Raw genomic sequence first — 18,792 nt, 5'->3', positions numbered from 1 at the left:
TCTATTAAAAACAACCGCATCAAAATCCGTTGCGTAGTTTTAAAGATTTAAGCGTACATAGGGATATAGGGATAGAAAAAGCGACTTTCTTTTATACTATCTAGTGAAGAAAGGTCAGGTCAAGCGTACTGTAAACAGCTGTCTATTTGTTATACGAGGTGAATGATACTAACCTACACATTTCCCGTCATTCGGTTCAAATCCAGTCTTGCAGTAGCAGGCGAGTCCCTCGTGAGTTGGTTTGCATCCCTCCTTGCAGCCCAGCGGGGCGCACTGCGTTTGGGTGACTGTTGACAAAAACATTACGTATAATGATTCATCATCTCTCTAGCATTATTCCGTTTTTCACAGCGTCTGCTTACCTAATCTGAAGATTTGACAGCTCCGAGATTTAACAACATTAAATAATTATTGTTTTTTTTAATAACATTATAATGATTACGACAGAAAAATCAGCCCTTCGACCCGATAACGACCTCCGTGGTCCAGTGGTTGAGCGTTGGGCTCACGCTCACCGGGTTCGAATCCCGGTGGGGACATATCACAAAAATCACTTTGTGATCCCTAGTTTGGTTATGACATTACAGGCTGATCACCTGATTGTCCAAAAAGTTAGATGATCCGTGCTTTTGAAGGCACGTTAAGCCGTTGGTCCCGGTTACTACTTACTGATGTATGTATTTAGTCAGGGGCCTTTGGCGGCTCAATAATAACCCTGATACCAGGGTTGATGAGGTTGGTAAACCACATCACAATCCACACGGTTGAAGAAGACGATTCTATTCTATACATACAGTTGAAGTGTGGGTGGGACAGAGCCCCGAGCAAGTACCACTCGCATCGCCCGTGATTCGGACCTTAGGTCCGTATGACCGAAAGGTTGGTAGGACCATGGGAAGGTGGTGGGTTATACATACAGTTGTCACAGATGTCCCACTCGTCGCTGCCGTCGAGGCAGTCCCGGACGCCATCACAGAACCTGCTGACAGCCACGCAGGTGAACTGGCCAGCTATGGGCGTCGCGCACCGAGCCTCGTTGCCTGGACACTTGAAGTCTTTCTCGCCTGTGAATGGTAAAGGTGCAGAGATTAATTTTCCAATTAAAACACATAATACCGGGTTCTTAACGCGTTAAAATCAGGGATATGAGACTCCCGATACTTCAACACCGTTGCAAGTGCCATGATTACGGGATTACTAATGAAATTCAAAAATTCAATTGAAACTTTTTTGATTTTTTGATTTTTCTTTTTCTGACGAATTTTTTTTTTTAATTTTTTGGTTGAAATTGGAGTCTTCTTATCGTGTGGGTTGTGAGGTGGAACACCAGCCTCATCATCCCTGGTGTCAGGGTTATGATGGCTCATGTAACAACTAGTCACTTACACCAGGACCAACGGCTTAACGTGCCTTACGAAGCACGGATCATCTTACTTTCGGACGATCAGGTGATCAGCCTGTAATGTCCCAACCAAACTAGGGACCACAAAGTGATTTTTGTGATATGAACCCACCCGGCATTCGGACCCGGGGCCTCCGGATCGTGAGTCCAACGCTCAACTACTGGACCACAGAGGCCGTTACACAACAGTTACACTGACACCGGGGTTGATAAGGTCAAAAGGAAGGAAAAAAAGTAGTAGTTACACATGTAGGGGTCCTCATCGGAGGCGTCCTTGGGCCCGCAGTCGGGGTCGCCGTCGCAGCGCCACGACTCCGCGATACACAGCCCGCTGCGCGCGCAGCGGAACTGACCGCTGCATGTCGTGTTCCACGCTGTCAACAAAACATTCGTTTTGGTTAATCATTGATTCATGAATGAATAAACGGACAAACACAAAACAGGGGGGTTAAAAAGGCCACATTAAACCAATTCATCTAAAAAAGCAATATTGAAATTTGTCATTTGCACTGAAGACTATATAGAACCGAAGAGGAAATATGATTGGCCACCTGATACGACACGATTCATTTATGACAAACATCATAGAAGGAAAAATAGAAGTGAAGAGAGGAAGGGGTAGACCAAGGAGAACATTTATGAAACAAATAAAAGAGAAGGTGCAGGTCGTGTCGTGTCAGGAGGTGAAGGATTTGGCGGGAAGAAGAGAGGAATGGCGATTACTCCACCGACAAGAGCGCAGCTCTTAAATAGAGAGAGAGAGAGAGAGAGAGACATTTGCGCATGTAAAAGTAATTGCGCAATGCAAACAAATGTCAAATAGCAATATTGCTTTCTTAGATGAATTGTTTCGATGTGGCAATTTTATATATATATATATATATCCATCCAGCCGTATTCGGCCATGGCGACAAGTCTCCAATCTAGGAACGCCTAAGATGCGCTCTTATATGGCTGACGTAACCGATCTTAGCAGCGAATGTACGGCCACATTCACTGCACGTCAGCACACCTCCGATATAGTTGTAAGTTATGGCCGCAGATGGTCGGGCCTTCAGCTCGTCGCGTTTCAAATCAAGCTCTTCCCGACGTTTCTGTTCAAAGCCATACACCTTGGTGTTCACAGTATGCCTCCATTGCGGCCGATCCTGGGCCAGTATCTCCCACCGCGATGGGGCCACGCCGCATCCTTTCATGTGGCGTTTGAGCACATCTTTGTACCGCAAGAGTTGGCCGCCCTGTTTCCGCTTGCCCTCTTGCAATTCCGAGTAGAAGATGCGCTTTGCTACTCTGTCATTAGACATACGGGAGACATGCCCACACCACCGCAACTGCCGCCTCATCAAATAGGCCTCAACGCCTCCAACATTCGCACGTCGCAGGACTTCAGTGTTTCGAACACGATCGTACCAATGAATGTTTAAGATGTTACGGAGGCAGTTGAGATGAAACCTATCTAACATGCGGATGTGCTTGCGGTACGGGCACCAGGTTTCGGAGGCATACAGGAGATTTGGCAGGACGATCGCCGTATACACAGACACCTTGGTATGTAGCTTAATCTCGTGCGAACGGAACACCTTGGCGCGAAGTTTACCAAATGCAGCAGCAGCGGCTCCAATTCTACTGTTTACTTCATCGTCAAGGCGGCACTTAGACGTTATCGTGCTCCCCAGATATTTGAACTTGTCTACCCGCTTAAGCAAGTCCCCGCCGAGCACCACGTCGATAGGGACACTCAGTGTATCCAGAGCCATGACTTCGGTCTTCTTGATACTGATTTTCAGGCCAAATCGACGACATGACTCGTAGAGACCCGACATAAGCCGTTGCAGACCATCCGGGGATTCCGCCACGAAACACAAGTCGTCTGCGTACATTATCTCCGTGATGGTGGTGTAAGACACTTTGGTGTAGGCTTTTAGTCTGGCCAGATTGAAAACACCGCCATCGGTACGAAAGCGAAGACGGACGCCTTCGGACAGAGTTTGCAAGGTGTCCCGAACTACAACCGCAAAATAAAGGGCGAAAAGAGTCGGCGCTAGAACACATCCCTGCTTGACGCCACAAGTAACACCGAAGTATTTCGATTGATCGCGCCCCATACTGACACAGCATTGCATGCCATCGTGCAGGAGTCGAATTAGCCTCACAAACTTGTCCGTGCATCCCAGTTTCGCTAGTACCATCCACAGAGCTTCACGAGGCACACTGTCAAAGGCCTTTTCTAGGTCAACAAAACAAAGATACAGAGGTTGACCTTGCTCTCTGCTCTTCTCCTGAAGTTGCCGTATAGAGAAAATGGCCTCACATGTGCCTCGGTCAGGTCGGAAGCCAAACTGTGTCTCCGGCAAGATGTTTTCGCTTAGCTTCACTAGGCGATTTAATAGAACGCAAGCAAAGACCTTCCCCGGTGAAGACAGAAGAGATATGCCCCTGTAGGAATTGCAGTCTGAGCGGTCTCCCTTGTTCTTATACAAGGAGCAAATGCGAGAGACACTAAAGTCTGCAGGCACGCTCCCCTCATCCCACATACGCAAGAACAGTCTAAAGATAGTGACATGCAGTTCCTCACCTCCGTAACAATTTTAACAATAGCAATAGCAATTTTAACCCCCCAGGTATACAAGGAAAAACTACAAACTAAAAGTGGGCAAAGGCAGCCGGATGAGCGATCTCTGCCAGACAACCCTTGAAGCTAGGGATGTCAAACGCAGCCGAATTGCAATGAGAATTCGTTCAAAATAAAGGGGAAGTTTTAACCATTGCCATACTAGGCTGCGCGTGTTAGGAACGGCTTCCCAGAAAAGTTCCCGTTGTAAAAACTCTCTAATAGTAAGGACACTGGCTGATTTTCTTTTACAAATTGTTCTTTCTTGCACTCAGATCATATCTGCTCTAAAGGTTAGCTAATAAAGTTCTTTTTACATGACTTTTTCGCCTTTTTGTGTGTGAAAATGTTATCTTTGTTGAAATATAATCACTAATCACTGAATCAGTCGTTCTGTTTAATAGTAATAAGTATACTAACTGCAATCAAACTCATCGGATGCGTCTGCGCAATGGGGCCGGCCATCACAGCGCCACGCGAGCGGCACACAGCGGGCGCCGTCTGCGCAGCGCCACTGTCCCGCGTCGCATGTCACCTCTGAAGGGGTTAACTCCTCGCCTGGTATGCCTGCAACGGGTAGACAGTCAAGGTCAGAGTCAAGGTCAAAAAAAGTAAAAAAAAAAGGGATAAAAAGAAAGGAAATCATCACTAATTTAAGAGCCACGATCTTGTCGGTGTAGTGCCATGCTACTTTTTAGGGGAAAATAGGGCAGTGGGTTCCCTCTTGCCTTCCGCCCCGCAGTACTCTGTCTGACGCGAGTGGGATGGCGCCCAGAGTAGTCTATTTCAAAGCCGTATTAGGACTCCTGTCCTCCGCCTCTGGATAGTACTGATAGTTACTGCCATTCTTGTCAAACAAACACAACTAATTTGTGTCATTTTCTCTTTCATTTCATTTACTATTTTTCTTTTTTTTTAACGGAATTCTATATAATTTAATCTAAATATATAAAAGGAGAAACTGACTGACTGACATATCAACGCCCAGCCTAAACGGCTAAACGTAGGAACTTGAAATTTGACATGCAGGTACCTTAGTGAACTTAAAGCTTAGTTGCAACAGGATATTGCAAAATTCCCTCGGGAACGGGAGTTAGCGGGAAAAAACATTTACCTAAATTTATATTAAACCAAATTATCATAAACTAATAATCTAAAAATTAATAACAATTCATTATTTAACTGAGCTACTTATACTATAACCTTATTTAAAAATGAAGCATTTTTTAACCTTTCTCCCACACACAAAGATCTCTCTTTTATAACACGCCACGCGGACGAAGTCGCGGGCAAAAGCTAGTTTAATATAATTCTACCCCGGTGGGAAATACGCGTGAGTTTATGTATGTATGTAAATATATTTATTTAACCAAGACAAGGATTAAGTACTATGTTACTAACATCTATGCTGTTCTGGGAGCATATAAAAAACATAGAACACGTTCAGCTGCTTCTCTTCCCGGGCATGTCGTAAAAACCGACAGAGGGATTGTGTCCTCTAACATGATGGACTAATGTTATGGGCGATAGGCTGATCCCTGATCACCATAAGGTTCATCATATCCATCTTTGGACTTCGTATCAACAGTGGCTGCAAGTTGTCTTTGATTACTTGTGGCTCTGCCCACCCCATTAGGGATTACGGGCGTGAGTTTATGTATGTATGTATGTGTGCACTAACATCTATGGACAATAGTATGACAAAAAAAACACAAATGTGAATGCGCCACTCTATATCATAACAAAGCGTTCTACGCTACACTCGTACTGAGTGAGGTAGGTAGGTATTTGCTGTATAATTAATCACAATTCTGGATCCCTGCCATACGTGCCACTGGAGTTAGAGAAACTACAACGAACATGTTTTGATATTTGTGTGGATTTCTCTCTTATTCTATATATACAAAAGCGAAAGGTCACAGACTGACTCACTCTTCACGAAGTCAGAAACTACAAATGCTAGGAGTCTCAATTTTTGCATTCCTTTTTCCTTTTTTTTCTGACGTGACTTATTTTAGATTTGCCGCAAAAAGCATTAAGTACTTGGCCGGGCAAATGCGGAGCGCTGGATTTTGCGAAATTCAACCCCTAAGTAGGTAAAAACCGGTGGCAGAGTTTGTATGAACCTTTATCATTTTAAAGTTAGAATTATTAAGTTTCGCGTTTATGATTGGACACAACAAATTATTAAAAACATCATAGAAGGAAAGATAAAAGGAAAGAAAGGAAGGGGAAGACCAAGAATTACATCACAGAACCTTTCTAATATTTGTGTCTTACATGGAACAAATTAAAGACAAGGCGAACGTCGTGTCTTATATAGAGAAGTCAACGAATTGGCCCTTGATAGACAAGAATGGAGAACGCTTTACCAAAGAGCGTGGCTCTTCAATTGATGATAATGATGTATAATATTAGTTACTATGACGTCATACAACGCTGTTGAATAGTTCATGAATGAACGGTGACTTGCAGATTTTGACAAACAAACGAGGGGAATCGACTCTGCTAGAATGCGTTCAGCAACTATCAAAACCACAACGCATAACACATATACTACGTATAGAATGACAGCTCCCCGCTCCCCACCAGCAGCTGAGCTAGAATTGCCCCATCGCTCTCGGTCTTACTTTAGTCTTCAATCGTATGGGCGTCAGACGTTACACACACAGATGCGCGTGTACGATAACGTCAATGTGTAGTGTTTACTATGCCGTCACACAACGCTGCTGAATAGTTCATGAATGAACGGTGACTTGCTGATTTTGAGAAATAAACGAGGGAAATGATCTATCTCCTAGAATTCGATCAGCTACTATCAAAACCATAACACATAATACCATTACACCTGTAGCATAGAATAAGTAGTAATACTACGTATAGAACGGCAACTCCCCGCTCCCCACCAGCGGCTGAGCTAGGTTTGAGGGTGCCTGCCGCGGGCAGCAAATTCCAACTACGAGCAGCCATGAACGCAAACGATTTATCATACGACCTGGAGCTACGTGATGGAACGTGGAGATCCAGCTCACTTCGTCGCCGCAGCCGAGCATCAGCGACCACACGAAACCTAAACAACTCCCGAAGGTAACCAGGGGATGTCAGATTATACAGGCAATTCCAGAGGAAACATAGGATGTGGCATTCTCTTCGCTGTCGGATCGACAACCAGTTCAATCTTTTCCTGAACTCGGGAACGTGGTCAAATTTCCTTAGACCGAACACATACCGGACATAGTGAAAATAATGTACCTTTTTGAAAAATCCCATTCCGATGTGATTTTCTTGAACAAAGCCTTGATTTCTTTCAATTGATTTCAATCCGGGTGAAAATTTTGACCACTTTACCTGTGGACTTAGCATCGTAAGTATGCGACTCTTTCTAGCCGTGACAGAGATCATTTGTCTCTTTCTGTGCAGTACTGTGGGAGAGTGACGGGTGATGTATGTCGAGGCGAGAAAGAGTCATTACTCATTTATTTATTTAATTAATTTATTTACATTTCGCGACTTTACAGTGCAGAAGCGCCAATGCACCGTGAAACTTTAAGAGTCGCGCGCTTACGGTGCTAAGCCTGCTGGATTGAAACTGGAATGTCTATTGCGAGGTGTGGTTAACAAAAATGACATTTGCCATTTGGCGAAATTACGCAGAGCAATACTTTTGTATTGTCGCCTGAAAACCACGTACTTAAACGCCTTTTTGATAAGTCACATTCGAATGTGATTTTTGTTAACAAAAACCTCGGAATAGACACGCTAGTTTCTCATCACATCATCACTAATTTAAGAGCCACGCTCTTGTCGGTGTAGAATTCTCCATTCTTGTCTAACAAAGACCAATTTCTTTACTTCCTTATAAGACACGACGAGACGTTCGCCTTCTCTTTAATTTTTTCCATGTAAGCTCTTCTTGGTCGTCCCCTTCCTTTCGTTCTTTCTATCTTTCCGACACTAGTTTCTATCCGGGTAAAAAAGTGTGGTCTCAATTTTTACCCGGATTGAAGTGAATTGAAAGAAATTGAGGTTTTGTTGAAGGAAATCACATCAGAATATGATGTTACAAAAAACACTTCTTCCGGCCAAGTAGTTAATGCCATCTGCGGCAAATCTACAATAAGTCACATAAAAAAAAACACTTCCATTTTTCACATTAAGGCGAAGATAAGTGCCAACCACGCAACTAAATAAATAATTAAAACATATTCAAGTTTTATCTTAATGCATATTGTAATTTTGTTGTCTTATTTATATTGCGTAGGCATTAAACCTTAAGATAGAGTTGATTCACTTGGATCTTGAACTTTGTATATCATTATGACATTGCGCATTGCGATGTTAACTTAGTAGTTAACTTATTGTAAACGCATAAGTTGTCATATACTTCATTTGTAATATTAATTAAAATTGATGTCTAAAATTGAATTACTGAAAGTAGCGCACATTAGTGGAAAATTGAGGAGCAACAGGTTAGCATGGTATGGGCACGTAATGAGATCCCTCATCAAATGCTCATGAATACCAAACGAAAACGAAAGGCATATAACGAGGAAAGTTGTGTGAAGAAGATTGTGTGAAGAAGGATATGTGTGCGAAAGGTGTGAGGACTGAAATGACGACTGACAGAGATGACGACTGACAGAAATGAATGGAAGTGGAATACATGTTATCCCGAAAGGGCAATTTGTTATGCGCAAATATCCGGGAGAGTCCTCGGCGCTCCCCATTAGTCCGGCCAAGTAGTTAATGCCATTTGCACCTAATCTACAATAACTCACATTAAGAAACAGCAAATGTCAAATCAAATTGCAATATTGCTTTTTAGATCAATTGCTTCTACGCGGCTTTTTAACGCTCAGGGGGGTTAAAATGGCCACATCAAAGCAATTCATCTGAGAAAGCAATATTGCAATTTGCCATTTCCGCATATGAAAGTAAGTGCGCAATGCTAATAAGTGTCAAATAGTATTTTGTTTTCTTAGATGAATTGCTTCGATGTGGCCATTTTAACCCCCTGTTCTTAACACTATATGCTTAACAAAATGGAGTATAATACTATATTAACACATTGTATGCGCATCGAATACATGTTAGTGCATTATAAATGCAGAGCTTTGATTGCAGTGCACGTGCGCACTATCTACATCAGTATCGCTACTGCATCGCGGTATAATTATGTATATTTACTGTACTGCCAGTAATTAAGCGCTTTAGATAGCATTTAATTCTCTCACTTTGAGGTCGCAGGTTCGAATCCAGCACAGGCCTAAACCAATGATTGTCGAATTTGTTTTCGAATTCATGTTTGGATCATAAATGATCATCACGTGCTCAGCGGCACGGCAGCCACATTTCCGAGAAATGCATTTTCGGAGGTATGTGACCTAACCTGTGGGCTGGTTTTCCCTTCGCGGGTCGGAAAGTCAGACAGGTAGTCGCTTCTGTAAAAAACCCGGACCTGTCAAATCTTCAGGTTAGGTAAGCGGACCCTGTAAAAAATGGGATAATGCTAGGGAGATGAACTGAGAACAAACTGAAGATGGCCAACCTGTGGTAGGAGAAAGAAGGACACGACCGATTCATCGGCATTTCCTTGCTCATATAGGCCCATATTGGCTGACATAAAATAGCTTATATTCATTAGTTAAGGTAGGCTTTTAGAAATATCCAGCGGGGACGCGGTTGTGTGCAATTGCGTTCCCGTATCCCCGCCACACGGCGGCAAGGAGGAACACCGTCATGTTTTAGTGGGCATACCGGGTGGCGACACCCGGGGAGTCCCACATAACCACGTCGTCCCCCCCGGGCGGCGTGGTATGCGTAACGCATTTCGTCCCTTAGCTTACAACACCGCTTAAGTCATTTTTACCAACTTTACAGGAGACGAAAACAAATGTCTTATTTAAAATATCTGTAGATTTTTTTATTGCTACTTAATACATACTCTAGTTAGCGGTTAATAAATAATTATTTATAAGTACTTATTTTGACGATTTACTTTATTTTAACCTTTATTTTCTTCTTCATCCAATGAAATGTAAAAACCGCCAATTTTCGACTTAAGCGGTGTTGTAAGCTAAGGGACGATTTCCCAACGTTAAAAATAAGGCTTTAAAAGTTATAAAAAAGACAATCTTATTTTAGGACTGTACTCGCAAGGAAGGTTTTTATATATTTCGTCCGGTTTTAAATTATGTACCGGCATGGCCACCTCACCGCGGCCTTCATTCATTATTGGACCGGATATTATTTTACATACCTTTCCATTTCCTTAATTTGAACATTGAATTCTTCACTATAAAGCTACAATGCATTTGAGTATTTGACTGGGTCAAAGATAAATGATAAAATCCTAATCTAGAAACTGAAGTCAGTCTAAGATAATCAAAAATCAATCTCATTTTAATTTTCGAGTTATCTTCGAATTTTAATTACGAATTAAGTAACAATGACTATGCGACGTTTGACTGCTTTTATTGATGACGCCACAGTATTTCCATACAATCTCCAAAGGAAACTTTCGTTTTGAATCCGAAAAGAAGTCGAAAAGTAAAATGATATTGATTTTCGTCATTTTAAACTGGCTTCTATTTCTAGATTAGCATTTAATAACCCAGTCAAATATCCGCAGTTTTTAAAATACAAATACACTTTATTGCACCAAAATAAAAAGAAATAATTACAAAAAGTCTCTTAACTAAGTACATGGCAAATGGCGGCCTTATCGCTTAAAGCGACAACAACACACACCAACAGCAACTCAAACAACAAACAACAAAACAACTGTACAAACAGTTGACAAACGCAACGTTGAGCCACACAGTGATGAACCGTACCCGGGTTCCCAAATTGGGAACATTAGCAGTAAATAGAATAGAATAGAATATGTTTATTTATCAAAAAACTTAAACATGTATACATTACTGGTGGACCCCGCACTAGGGAAACCCTGTATCGCAGAGGTCCTTAACATTTGTTATTACCAAACACTTTTAAATAAACCGGCGAGTTAGCCTTTCATAACAGTACTATTATAACATAATATGAATGTACAATTTAGAATAAACAAAAGTAAGTAATAGAAAACAATAAAAAAGTTACATTTTATATGGCACATTTCGCGACAAAGAAGAAGATAAAAGTGCAATAAAAAACTGAAAACTTAAAAAAACTAATTAATTGAACATAATAGAAAATAGTAATGAAATGAGTGTCTTGTGATGTGAGGTATCAGTGTGCGTGATTGTGAGAATGTGGATGAATCTTTGTGTGTGTGTGAGTTAGAGTACGTATAAAGTATTACGATAGAGACTTAATTATGTTTTCCGTATCGTCAGGCGCAAAACTTACGTAAAAATAGTATTATTACCTAACCTATAGGCAGATAAGACACAAGAAAGGATAATTTGAAAACATTCCCACTTTGGGAACATTCCCGGGAACAGCACATCGCTGAGCCACACACACACCGCAGTGGGAATAGACGTTTGGGGACTCGCTGTCGTCGCCATAATTCGTTAAAACTACCCTGCTCTACTCTGCACTACCGAATTATTAATGAGCAATGTGGCGTGCAGCAAAGTCCTTAACGTACATGAACAATTAACACCCGCTCCTCGCCAGCTACGTTCAAGTCCCACGTAATAGGGGGCGAACCTATGCCATAAACGGGCACTGTGGTCCAGTGGTTGAGCGTTGGGCTCACCATCCGGAGGCCCCGGGTTCGAATCCCGGTGGACCCCTACATGTGTAACTACCACTTTTTCCTCTTCTTTTTGTGTGGGTTGTGAACTCAATGCCCGACCTTATCAACCCCGGTGTCAGAGTTACTGTTGTGTAACGGCCTCTGTGGTCCAGTAGTTGAGCGTTGGACTCACGATCCGGAGGCCCCGGGTTCGAATCCCGGCGGGGACATATCACAAAAATCACTTTGTGATCCCTAGTTTGGTTAGGACATTACAGGCTGATCACCTGATTTTCCGAAAGTAAGACGAAGGCACGTTAAGCCGTTGGTCCCAGTTACTACTTACTGATGTAAGTGAGTAATCGTTACATGAGCCATGTCAGGGGCCTTTGGCGGCTCAATAGTAACCCTGACACCAGGGTTGATGGGGTTGGTAATGCACCTCACAACCCACACGAAAGAAGCTGCATGTTGTCTTTGAGTACTTGAAACTCTGCCCACCCCAATGGGGATGAGGAGCGTGAGTTTATTTATGTATGTTATTTTATCGATCGCGATCTCCGGTCCGCGGAGGTCCATGTTGCTCTAGGTTCGCGATATAAACCTCTGTAGAGTCGGGTTGAGGGCCGGGCTGTGGGAGACTGTAAGAAACCGTTTTTTTTTTGATATGACTTATTGTAGATTTGCCGCAGATGGCATTAACTCAATAGTAACCCTGACACCAGGGTTGATGAGGTTGGTACTACAACCCACACGATAAGAAGAAGAGACGAGCACAAATCCTGGAAACCCCGTGATATCAATTATCTGTGATACAAACTCACATAGTCGAATTCAGTGGCTTAAACCCCGAGTCGGGATTGGAACCCGTGAGACTAAGCACCTCCGAACAAAGCTATCACGGCACCACACACCGGTCACTTCGTACAAACAACCTCGTTTTACACAGACACTACACATTGACATTATCGTACACGCGCATGTGTGTGACGTCTTACGCCATACGATTCAAGTCTAAACTACGTACGAGGGGCGGGGGGGGGGGGGGGTGATGTAAACCAAGCTCAGACGCAGGGGGGGAGCGGAGAGTTGCCGTTCTATGCGTAGTATTATTCCTTATTCTATGACGGAATGAAAGAAACAGTGACTAAGAATGGTTCAATGTTCTAAGGAGGGCGCAACGCACTCTTCGACCCATTAAAGTCCACAGATACCATTGATTAGTTATAGATAACGCGAGTGTTAATGACCTCGATTCCTGAGGACACCTCCTAATTTTATTTTAAGTTTTACCCGTCGTTTTCATATCCACTGAAAAGGAAAGGGACGGATGATGTACAACTGTCAATTTTAAAATTAATGAGGCGAATAAAATAGGCATCTCGCTGTGTGCTGTCAACTTAATTCTGTCGAGTTATAAAATTTAGTGAGGGTTTTTTAAATTCCTGCATAAAATTGAGGTGTGTTCCATAAATTTTATGCCTGTCGATTACCAGTCTCTTTCCTCTTCGGCGGATAAGAAAATGACAGGTGTAACTTAAAATAAATTTAAATGGTGTATACGGCAAGCAGAACCACTGCACATAGACATACTCTGCGTATCTGCGACTCACAAGGCGTTGAACTGTGAACTAATTACTTCGCGCATTCTATTGTTCTAAGTTCAGATAAGTAGGCAGAAAAAAGTTATGTTGTTTTAAGTTTACGCGGTTATTATCAGAATTAAAACACATAATAACGGGTTGTTACCGCTTTTAAGGCAGGGATATGAGACTCCCGATCATGATCATGTCATCCTGTGATCATGGCAACTTGCAACAGTGTCGAAATATCGGGAGTCTTATATCCCTGCTTTAAACGCGGTAAGAACCCGTTTTATGTGTTTTAAAAGTAGTGTTTCCACTTACTCGGTTATTGATGCTGATTCCTGTACAATCATCCGTTCTCTACCTCTTTGGCGGATAAGAAAATGATGGGCAGAATTTCAAATAAAATTAGGTGTTTGCAGCAATCTGGACCATTGTCATATCTTAATCATCAGCCCATTAACGTCCCCACTGCTGGGGCACGGGCCTTCCCTATGGATGGATAAGGAGATCGGGCCTTAAACCATCACGCGGGCCCAGTGCGGATTGATGGTTATTAACGACTGCTAATGCAACCGGGACCAACGGCTTAACGTGCCGTCCGAAGCACGGAGGAGGTCGAGATGAAAACTTTTTTTTTGTGGTCACCCATCCTATGACCGGCCTTTGCGAAAGTTGCTTAACTTCAACAATCGAAGACCGAGCGCGTTTACCGCTGCGCCACCGAGCTCTTCATTGTAATAATTGACACACAATACCAGATTGTTATCGCGTCAAAATCATGATAAGACTCGGGAGACTAGGGAGACGGGGTGTTTTAATTAGGAAAAAAAATATGTCTACATCTTTATGAATCCTGTGTTTTAGGCATCTTACACTAGGGTTCCAAAGGTCACATAGAAGCAATTCATCTAAAACGCATATTGTCACATTGCATATTGTCAAATCGCATTATATTTTTGAATAATTATGTACCCGAGTAATGAGAATATAGGTAAATATCACGTTATACCTGGAACTACCCTCATTGCTTCTATATGGCCTTTTTAACCCCCCTGCAATGATGAGACATCTTCAAGGCACATAGTTCTCTGCATTTTGAAGTTTACCTATTCTATGCCCACTAACCGTCTCTCCCGACTAGTTGGCTCTCTATAAATGACCATATAATGCTGGTGAGCCGGCACATGGTGTCATACCTCTTGGCCCCTGACCGTAGATAGCGTTATCTAAGTGTAAAGTTTACATGAAGATACACAAGACCGCCTGTCCTTACGATATCGCGTGGAAAGTAAGTTTGTTCGTGTAAATAACAAACTTTACACATACATACATAAATTCACGCCTATTTGAAAGAACATACATACATACATGAGGAGCTCGGTGGCGCAGCGGTAAACGCGCTCGGTCTGCGATTGTTGAAGTTAAGCAACTTTCGCAAAGGCCGGTCATAGGATGGGTGACCACAAACAAAAAAAGTTTCCATCTCGAGCTCCTCCGTGCTTCGGAAGGCACGTTAAACCGTTGGTCCCGGCTGCATTAGCAGTCGTTAATAACCATCAATTCGCACTGGGCCTGCGTGATGGTTTAAGGCCCGATCTCCCTATCCATCCATAGGGAAGGCCCGTGCCCCAGCAGTGGGGACGTTAATGGGCTGATGATGATGATGACATACATACATACATAAACTCATGCCTATTTCCCACTGGGGTAATAAAGAAAGAGAAAGAATCATTATTTTCGGACACCACAGACACAGACAGACAGGTACATTACATTTAACAAAGGACAGAAACTACACTTAAAATAATATAAAAAGAACACTAAGATAAAAAAAAACATAAAAAAAGCAATAATAAACCGCCTCGCAGAAAGCGATGTACACCTCTCGACACCCTGAGTTGCTCAAAACCATGTCGCTGCCTTGCCGTCCAGTCGGTGAGATAGGTGTCCCATCCCGTAAGTGGCGAGTCACCGCCTGCTCATTGTATCTGTATCTTTCCCCCATAGCCCCAGTATCCCGGTAAACTAACCCTCAGCCCAGTATCCTTTGTTCCAATAATCTGCAATAGTCCTATACGAACCGGAGATTATCTTTGGGTGCACTCCGATAGTGCATCCAGGGATAATCTGTTGGTGTCACAACACATTTAGATTAAAATGTCTTCTAAAAGTCCGGGACTCCATAGGCCCGAGATATGGAATCGACATACATAATAATAACAGTCTTCACAAATGCAACTGACTAACGGCCCGGTCGTTACCGGTGGCGTCCGGTCCCGGGGCACCACCGGGGTTAGCAGACCGAGGTTAGGACGTACAGTCATCATCTCCCTAGCATTGTCCCGTTTTTCACAGGGTCCGCATACCTAACCTGAAAATATGACAGGTCCGGTTTTTTACAGAAGCGACTGTCTGTCTGACCTTCCAACCCGCGAAGGGTAAACCAGCCCAATACAGGTTAGGTCACATACCTCCGAAAATGCGTTTCTCGGGAATGTGGGTTTCCTCGCGATGTTTTCCTTTACCGCTGAGCAGTGATAATCATTTATGATTCAAAATTGAATTCGAAAACAAATTCTACAATCAATTCTTTAGGCTTCAATGTGAGAGGCGAGCGTTCTACCAACTGGGCTACCACGGCTCTTAAGGCTCTTGGGGGTAAGGAGGTACAGTCATGAGCAATATATATGTCGCAGGGATATGATAAAAACGGGGATTTGATCAATTCCCTAAGGGATTTGATCAAATCACGGAAGATGTTAAAATAACAACACGATTTTATCTTTTCCCTAAACAAATCTAGTGAATTGAACAAATCCCTAAATTAGTTCAGTAAAATGACATAAATAATTTTGCTTTGGTATTTTAAAGGTTTATTTGGTAAGATATACCTACAACTACATAATTATGATAATCAGGTGTGTGTAATACAAGGAAATATTGATATAAAAAATCACCATTACTTAGAACAATATTTTTTTTGAAAGAATGATCTAAAACTTTAAAAAATAAAAAAAATATTTTAGTTGCGTATGATACATAATTGCCTATTTGTAATAATCACTTATTAAAACATGTAGCTGATTTGTGGCATCGTGAATTACAAAAAAAATTCGTGTCTAATACAATCCCTGTAATATTATTTGCATCTAGTGGACCCCTGTCTACTTTTGGTACATCAACCAAAACAGTGGAACCAACTAATATATCTTTAAATTTCTTAGAAGAAGTGTCTTTCATTTTATCAGCAAATCTTTTTAAATTTTGTGAAGAATTACCAAATAAACCTTTAAAATACCAAAGCAAAATTATTTTTGTCATTTCACTGAACCAATTTAGGGATTTGTTCAATTCACTAGATTTGTTTAGGGAAAGGATACAATCGTGTTATTATTTTAACATCCTCCGTGATTTGATCAAATCCCTAAGGGAATTGATCAAATCCCCGTTTTTATCATATCCCTGCGACATATACCCACTTTAGGACTCTGGCGCACTAAAATATTTGACATTTAGTGAGACTTACAGCGCAATTTGTCAAAAAGTTCCTGTGACATGGTACAAAAATATATAGGTACATATTGATGCTCGTGACCGTACATTGACCAAATTGGAGATGTCATTGGAGATGTATAATGATGATACAGACACCACCTGTTTCGTCGATTCATCATATCCATCTTAGGACAAATACATCAGAAGACTGCGGCTAGCTAACTAGGGATAACGCGCGAGTCTTTATGTGTTGGAGAAATCTTCATAGTGAAACAGTGTTCATTATCTTCTCGCATTGAATATGCCAGGTCAAATGTTAAGTGATTCAACAAAACTTATTCCTTTGAGCGGCTTTGAGATGTAAATTACGTTCAAGAAAACATTTTGACTTCTTCTATTGTTCATATCCGTAAGTAAGTTTATTTATATTTAGAACAGAGGAACAAGTCTTCACAAGACATACCCTTCCATTATTACACTCATCATCATCACTAATTTAAGACCATTGCTCCTGTCGGTATAACATATTCCGTGATACTTTTTTAGGGAAAAATCGACAACGACCTCCGTGGTCCAGTGGTTGAGCGTTAGGCTCAGGATCCGGAGGTCCTGGGTTCCATTCCCGGTGGGGACATATCACAAAAAATACTTTGTGGTCCCTAGTTTGCTTGGACATTACAGGCTGATCACCTGATTATCCGTAAGATGATCCGTGCTTCGGAAGGCACGTTAAGCCGTTGGTCCCGGTTACTACTTGCTGAAGTAAATAGTCGTTACATGAGCCATGTCAGGGGCCTTTGGCGGCTCAATAGTAACCCTGATACCTGGGTTAATGAGGTTGGTACTCCACCCCACAACCCATACGACAGAAGAAGAAGACTACATAGTATAAAACAAAGTCGCTTTTTCTGTCCCTATATCCCTATGTACGCTTAAATTTTTAAAATTACGCAACGAATTTTGATGCGGTTTTTTTTAATAGATAGAGTGATTCAAGAGGAAGGTTTATACGTATAATAACATCCATTAAATAGTGGAGAAATACTGTTATTTTTGAGGTTTTTAATGTGATGTCGTAAATAATTTCATTTTTTCCTCAGCATTGCACCCGAGCGAAGCCGGGGCGGGTCGCTAGTAAGGAATAAAGAGCTGGCAAAGGTACCAAGCTATACAGCCGGCTGTAGCCCGCATGGCTCCGACGTCATGGGTGCAATTTATTTGATTTGCACGGCGGCTCCCCTTCGAAACACTTGGTGCAGGCTCTCGACCGTGAACCCAGTAATATGTACCACTGGCAATGTGTACATTTCGATTCATAGATACATAAACATAAATAGCCTATATACGTCCCACTGCTGGGCACAGGTCTCCTCTCAATCAACCGGAGGGGGTATGGAGCGTACTCCACCACGCTGGGCCACTGCGGGTTGGTGGAGGTATTTTTACTTCTAATAGCCGGGACCCACGGCTTAACGTGCCCTCTGAAGCACGTAATCAACTTATTTTTTCAGACAATCAGGTGATTCAAGCCTGTAAAGTCCTTACCAAACATAGGACAGACGGACAAAGTGATTTCGACACTGTCCAGATAGGGAATCGAAACCGGACCTCCAGATCATGAGCCTAACGCTCTAACCACTAGACCACGGAGGCTGTTACATTTCGATTCATATTTACGAAAATTAAAAAAAAAAGCAAGTTATTGTTGGTGCACCGCGCTTGGCCTTTTCCAAGAGGTAGACAGTATGTTTAAGTCCCACATCACTAATTTAAGAGCCACGCTCTTGTCGGTGAAACATTCCATTCGAGTCCATCAAAGGCCAATTCTTTCACTTCCTTATAAGACACGACGTTCACCTTTTTTCTAATCTGTTCAATGTAAGCTCTTCTTGGTCTTCCCCTTCCTCTCTTTCCTTGTAGCTCCCCTTCTATGATATCTTTAATAAATTCGTATCATCTTGCCTCTTCTGTCCACAGTGATTCTCAATATTTGCCTCTTTTCTCTTTTTCC

General features: G+C 42.2%; 1 protein-coding gene across 1 annotated transcript in view; it reads right to left on the bottom strand.

The window, feature by feature from the left end:
• Positions 1–18,792, bottom strand: part of LOC126376757 (low-density lipoprotein receptor-related protein 1) — a 131,641-nt gene that overhangs the window by 101,192 nt on the left and 11,657 nt on the right. Inside the window, exons 3-6 of the mRNA XM_050024327.1 lie at positions 4,434–4,580; positions 1,648–1,776; positions 918–1,064; positions 174–287 (exon numbers count right to left, since the gene is read on the bottom strand). Of these exons, the coding sequence (XP_049880284.1) occupies positions 174–287; positions 918–1,064; positions 1,648–1,776; positions 4,434–4,580 (537 nt within the window). The remainder of the gene's footprint in view (positions 1–173; positions 288–917; positions 1,065–1,647; positions 1,777–4,433; positions 4,581–18,792) is intronic.

The sequence above is a fragment of the Pectinophora gossypiella genome, chromosome 21, assembly GCF_024362695.1.
Source record: "Pectinophora gossypiella chromosome 21, ilPecGoss1.1, whole genome shotgun sequence".
NCBI lineage: Eukaryota > Metazoa > Arthropoda > Insecta > Lepidoptera > Gelechiidae > Pectinophora > Pectinophora gossypiella.
The sequence above is the reverse complement of the archived record's forward strand: the minus strand, read 5'-3'. Positions and strand labels throughout refer to the sequence as shown.